Source organism: Durio zibethinus, unplaced genomic scaffold, assembly GCF_047325235.1.
Source record: "Durio zibethinus cultivar Kanyao isolate XHJ-2024 unplaced genomic scaffold, ASM4732523v1 HiC_scaffold_3, whole genome shotgun sequence".
Lineage (NCBI taxonomy): Eukaryota > Viridiplantae > Streptophyta > Magnoliopsida > Malvales > Malvaceae > Durio > Durio zibethinus.
Window position 1 is genome coordinate 4,001,888 of NW_028323044.1, and position 6,561 is coordinate 4,008,448.

At 38.4% G+C, this 6,561-nt stretch overlaps 1 protein-coding gene across 1 annotated transcript; it reads left to right on the plus strand.

Annotated features, from left to right (window-relative positions):
- The first annotated feature begins 1,075 nt into the window (after positions 1-1,075).
- On the plus strand, positions 1,076-6,250 carry LOC149504268 (DNA-directed RNA polymerase subunit beta'). The gene is made up of 2 exons (XM_089757947.1): positions 1,076-3,835; positions 4,613-6,250. The coding sequence occupies exons 1-2, from the start codon at positions 3,383-3,385 to the stop codon at positions 6,248-6,250; spliced, it is 2,091 nt and encodes a 696-aa protein (XP_089614073.1). The 5' UTR covers positions 1,076-3,382.
- The last annotated feature ends 311 nt before the right edge of the window (positions 6,251-6,561 follow it).

Here is a 6,561-nt window from a genome sequence, read left to right on the forward strand (position 1 = left end):
TCATACATTCCATATATATTATATGGTATATGGAGTTAGATAAAATTTCATGTGATTCAGTAAACAGAATAGAAATTCAATTCCATCATTATTAGATCGATTCATATGATTCGATGAAGAATGAGAAAAGAATGGGATTTTTTTGATAAATGGGAAATTCAAAATGCTCGGGAATGAAAATGGGGAAATGTATACAATACCTGGGTTGAATCAGATACAATTTGAAGGATTTTGTGGGTTCATGGATCGGGGCTTAACAGAAGAACTTGATAAGTTTCCAAAAATTGAAGATACAGATCAAGAAATTGAATTTCAATTATTTGTGGAAACATATCAATTGGTGGAACCGTTGATAAAAGAAAGGGATGCTGTATATGAATCACTCACATATTCTTCTAAATTATATGTATCCGCAGGATTAATTTTGAAAACCAGTAAGGATATGCAAGAACAAACAATTTTTATTGGAAACATTCCTTTAATGAACTCCCTCGGAACTTCTATAGTAAATGGAATATACAGAATTGTGATCAATCAAATATTGCAAAGCCCCGGTATCTATTATCGATCAGAATTGGATCCTAACGGAATTTCGGTCTATACTGGTACCATAATATCAGATTGGGGGGGGAGGTTCGAATTAGAGATTGATAGAAAAGCAAGGATATGGGCTCGTGTAAGTAGGAAACAGAAAATATCTATTCTAGTTCTATCATCAGCTATGGGTTCGAATCTAAGAGAAATTCTAGAGAATGTTTGCTACCCTGAAATTTTCTTGTCTTTCCTGACCGATAAGGAAAAAAAAAAAATTGGGTCAAAAGAAAATGCCATTTTGGAGTTTTATCAACAATTTTCTTGTGTAGGCGGGGATCCGGTATTTTCTGAATCCTTGTGTAAGGAATTACAAAAGAAATTCTTTCAGCAAAGATGTGAATTAGGAAGGATTGGTCGACGAAATATGAACCAGAGACTGAATCTTAATATACCTCAGAACAATACATTTTTGTTACCGCGAGATATATTGGCAGCTGCGGATCATTTGATTGGAATGAAATTTGGACATGGGTACACTTGACGATATGAATCATTTGAAAAATAAGCGTATTCGTTCTGTAGCGGATCTCTTACAAGATCAATTCGGATTGGCTCTGGTTCGTTTAGAAAATGTAGTTAGAGGAACTATATGCGGAGCAATTAGGCATAAATTGATACCGACTCCTCAGAATTTGGTAACTTCGACTCCATTAACAACCACTTATGAATCCTTTTTCGGATTACACCCATTGTCTCAAGTTTTGGATCGAACAAATCCATTGACACAAATAGTTCATGGGAGAAAATTGAGTTATTTGGGCCCCGGAGGATTGACCGGGCGAACTGCTAATTTTCGGATACGAGATATCCATCCTAGTTACTATGGACGCATTTGCCCAATTGACACGTCTGAAGGAATCAATGTTGGACTTATTGGATCCTTAGCAATTCATGCCAGGATTGGTCGTTGGGGGTCTCTAGAAAGTCCATTTTATAAAATATTTGAGAGATCAAAAAAAGCACAGATGCTTTATTTATCCCCAAGTCGAGATGAATATTATATGGTAGCGGCAGGAAATTCTTTGGCCTTGAATCAGGGTATTCAGGAAGAACAGGTTGTTCCGGCTCGATACCGCCAAGAATTCCTGACTATTGCATGGGAACAAGTTCATCTTCGAAGTATTTTTCCTTTTCAATATTTTTCTATGGGAGCTTCCCTCATTCCTTTTATCGAGCATAATGACGCGAATCGGGCTTTAATGAGTTCTAATATGCAACGCCAAGCAGTTCCGCTTTCGCGTTCCGAGAAGTGCATTGTTGGAACTGGGTTGGAACGCCAATTGGCTCTAGATTCAGGGGTTCCCGCTATAGCCGATCAAGAGGGAAAGATCATTTCTACCGATACTGACAAGATTATTTTATCGGGTAATGGGGATACTCTAAGCATTCCATTAGTTATGTATCAACGTTCCAACAAAAATACTTGTATGCATCAAACTCCCCGGGTTCAGCGGGGTAAATGCATTAAAAAGGGACAGATTTTAGCGGATGGTGCCGCTACGGTTGGTGGCGAACTCGCTTTGGGCAAAAACGTATTAGTAGCTTATATGCCATGGGAAGGTTACAATTTTGAGGATGCGGTACTCATTAGCGAGCGTCTAGTATATGAAGATATTTATACTTCTTTTCACATACGAAAATATGAAATTCAGACTCATGTGACAAGCCAAGGTCCTGAAAGAATCACTAACGAAATATCGCACCTAGAAGCCCATTTACTCCGCAATTTAGACAAAAATGGAATTGTGATGCTGGGATCTTGGGTGGAGACGGGCGATATTTTAGTAGGTAAATTAACGCCTCAGGTGGCGAAAGAATCATCATATGCTCCAGAAGATAGATTATTACGGGCCATACTTGGGATTCAGGTATCCACTTCAAAGGAAACTTGTCTAAAATTACCTATAGGTGGGAGGGGTCGAGTCATCGATGTGAGATGGATCCAGAAAAAAGGGGGTTCTAGTTATAATCCGGAAACGATTCGTGTATATATTTCACAGAAACGCGAAATGAAAGTAGGCGATAAAGTAGCCGGAAGACATGGAAATAAGGGTATCATTTCCAAAATTTTACCTAGACAGGATATGCCTTATTTGCAAGACGGAAGACCTGTTGATATGGTCTTCAACCCATTAGGAGTCCCTTCACGAATGAATGTGGGACAGATATTTGAATGCTCGCTTGGGTTAGCAGGGAGTCTACTAGATAGACATTATCGAATAGCACCGTTTGATGAGAGATATGAACAAGAGGCTTCGAGAAAACTAGTGTTTTCCGAATTATATGAAGCCGGTAAGCAAACAGCGAATCCATGGGTATTTGAACCCGAGTATCCAGGAAAAAGCAGACTATTTGATGGAAGAACGGGGGACCCTTTTGAACAACCTGTTATAATAGGAAAACCTTATATCTTGAAATTAATTCATCAAGTTGATGATAAAATACATGGGCGTTCCAGTGGACATTATACACTTGTTACACAACAACCACTTAGAGGAAGGTCCAAGCAAGGAGGACAACGGGTAGGAGAAATGGAGGTTTGGGCTCTAGAGGGATTTGGTGTTGCTCATATTTTACAAGAAATGCTTACTTATAAATCTGATCATATTAGAGCTCGCCAAGAAGTACTTGGTACTATGATCATTGGAGGAACAATACCTAAACCTGAAAATGCTCCAGAATCTTTTCGATTGCTCGTCCGAGAATTACGATCTTTGGCTCTGGAACTGAATCATTTCCTTGTATCTGAGAAGAACTTCCAGATTAATAGGAAGGAAGCTTAATCGGAATGAATCAGAATTTGTCTTCTATGATCGACCGATATAAACATCAACAACTCCGAATTGGCTCAGTTTCTCCCCAACAAATAAGTGCTTGGGCCAATAAAATCCTACCTAATGGAGAAACCGTTGGAGAGGTGACAAAACCCTATACTTTTCATTACAAAACCAATAAACCGGAAAAGGATGGATTATTTTGTGAAAGAATTTTTGGACCTATAAAAAGTGGAATTTGCGCTTGTGGAAATTATCGAGTAATTGGAAATGAAAAGCAGGGCCCTAAATTTTGTGAACAATGCGGAGTTGAATTTGTTGATTATCGGATACGAAGATATCAAATGGGATACATAAAACTGGCATGTCCAGTAACTCATGTATGGTATTTGAAACGTCGTCCTAGTTATATCGCCAATCTTTTAGATAAACCTCTTAAAGAATTAGAGGGTCTAGTATACTGCGATGTGTGATTTGATCGAAATTATGATTTTACCGATTAGCAATGAGAAACTGTCATCCCATTCAATCGAATTGGGATGCCCTGGATCTGACATGACATGTCTCTTGGGAGGAGTAACATGAAGCTCAGAATTATGGGTGTATTCAATACTCCCAAATAAAAAGGGAATTGGTCTATGGTCGAGTCAGTAAAAATAAATAAATAGGAATTTTGAGTTGTACCTCGTGAAAAAAAAAGACTTCTTTCTTTTGTGGAATTAACCATTCTCATTTCTTTTAGTTCTTTTAGAAAGAAATGAAATTATGTTCAAGTAAACAAATATGTCATGGTTGCAGGAGTCTATACATCGCATATAGGCTTAGGCTTTAAGTTAAGGGCATCGTGGTATAACCGTCGAGGTAAGGTAAGGCAGGACCTAAGAGATCGAATGGAAGGGTACATAGACAAGTAAATCCCTTATGACACTCCTTTAATTTAAGAGGATTCATCATTCGAGGGGAAGTAGACTACTCAAGAATTTCACATTTCATTTATGTCCTAATTTCGAATTGAATAAAGAATTAAGAAAATATAAATCAATAAAAGAAGAATGAATCAATGAAATGTTTCTTTGGAACTTGAGTAAAGAGTAGACCTTTTTTTGGGGGGGGTTCTAGAATTTGAAAGCGAGAACTCCTTTCTTTATCTTTATTTGGTGTAACTACTTGAGCCGGATGAGAGGAAACTCTCATGTCCGATTTTGAGGGGGGGGGGGAGAGATCCTGTAGGGCCCTATCCTAATTTTGCTTTTGCTAGGCCCATCGCTAAAAAACCTACTTTCTTACGATTACGAGGTTCATTCGAATATGAAATTCAATCCTGGAAATACAGTATCCCACTTTTTTTTACTACCCAAGGTTTCGATACATTTCGAAATCGAGAAATTTCTACTGGAGCAGGTGCTATTCGAGAACAATTAACCGATCTAGATTTGCGAATTCTTATCGATTATTCGTTGGTCGAATGGAAAGAATTAGGAGAAGAAGGCCTCGCGGGTAATGAATGGGAAGATCGAAAAATTGGAAGAAGAAAGGATTTTTTGGTTAGACGCATGGAATTGGCTAAGCATTTTATTCGAACAAATATAGAACCAGAATGGATGGTTTTATGTCTATTACCGGTTCTTCCTCCCGAGTTGAGACCGATCATTCAGATAGATGGGGGTAAACTAATGAGTTCGGATATTAATGAACTCTATAGAAGAGTTATCTATCGAAATAATACTCTTACCGATTTATTAACAACAAGTAGATCTACGCCAGGGGAATTAGTAATGTGTCAGGAAAAATTGGTACAAGAAGCCGTGGATACACTTCTTGATAATGGAACCCGCGGACAACCAATGAGGGACGGTCATAATCATAATAAGGTTTACAAGTCGTTTTCAGATGTAATTGAAGGCAAAGAGGGAAGATTTCGTGAGACTTTGCTTGGCAAACGAGTCGATTATTCGGGACGTTCTGTCATTCTTGTTGGCCCCTCACTTTCATTACATCGCTGTGGATTGCCTCGCGAAATAGCAATAGAGCTTTTCCAGACATTTGTAATTCGCGGTCTAATTAGACAACATCTTGCGCCGAACATAGGAGTTGCTAAGAGTAAAATTCGGGAACGGGAAAAAGGGCCGATTGTATGGGAAATACTGCAAGAAGTTATGCAGGGACATCCTGTATTGCTGAATAGAGCGCCTACTCTGCATAGATTAGGTATACAGGCATTCCAACCTATTTTAGTGGAAGGACGCGCTATTTGTTTACATCCATTAGTTTGTAAGGGATTCAATGCAGACTTTGATGGGGATCAAATGGCTGTTCATGTACCTTTATCTTTAGAGGCGCAAGCGGAGGCTCGTTTACTTATGTTTTCTCATATGAATCTCTTGTCTCCAGCTATTGGGGATCCCATTTCCGTACCGACTCAAGATATGCTTATTGGGCTCTATGTATTAACGAGCGGGAATCGTCGAGGTATTTGTGCGAATAGGTATAATCCATGGAATCGAAAAAACTATCAAAATGAAAGAATTTACGATAATAACTATAAGTATACAAAGGAGCCCTTTTTTTGTAATTCCTACGATGCAATTGGAGCTTATCGGCAGAAAAGAATCAATTTAGATAGTCCTTTGTGGCTCCGGTGGCGACTAGATCAATGCGTTATTGCTTCAAGAGAAGCTCCCATCGAAGTTCACTATGAATCTTTGGGTACATATCATGAGATTTATGGACATTATCTAATAGTAAAAAGTGTAAAAAAAAAAATTCTTTGTATATACATTCGAACCACTGTTGGTCATATTTCTCTTTACCGAGAAATCGAAGAAGCTATACAAGGGTTTTTTCGGACCTGCTCATATGATACCCAATCATATGGTATCTAAGCTCAAAAATTCTATGTTCTATGACACCGGTATCAATTCGTGTCTCTCCGGTTCAACTAGTACCATAGTTCCTGACGCGACTTTCTACGAAAATTAATATCGAGAAAAAGAAATTTTCCAATCATTGACTCAAACCCATTGTCGAAGTCCACTCAGCGGAATAAGGGGGTACTTATGGCAGAACGGGCCAATCTGGTATTTCACAATAAAGTAATAGATGGAACTGCCATTAAACGACTTATTAGCAGATTAATAGATCGCTTCGGAATGGCATATACATCACACATCCTGGATCAAGTAAAAACTCTGGG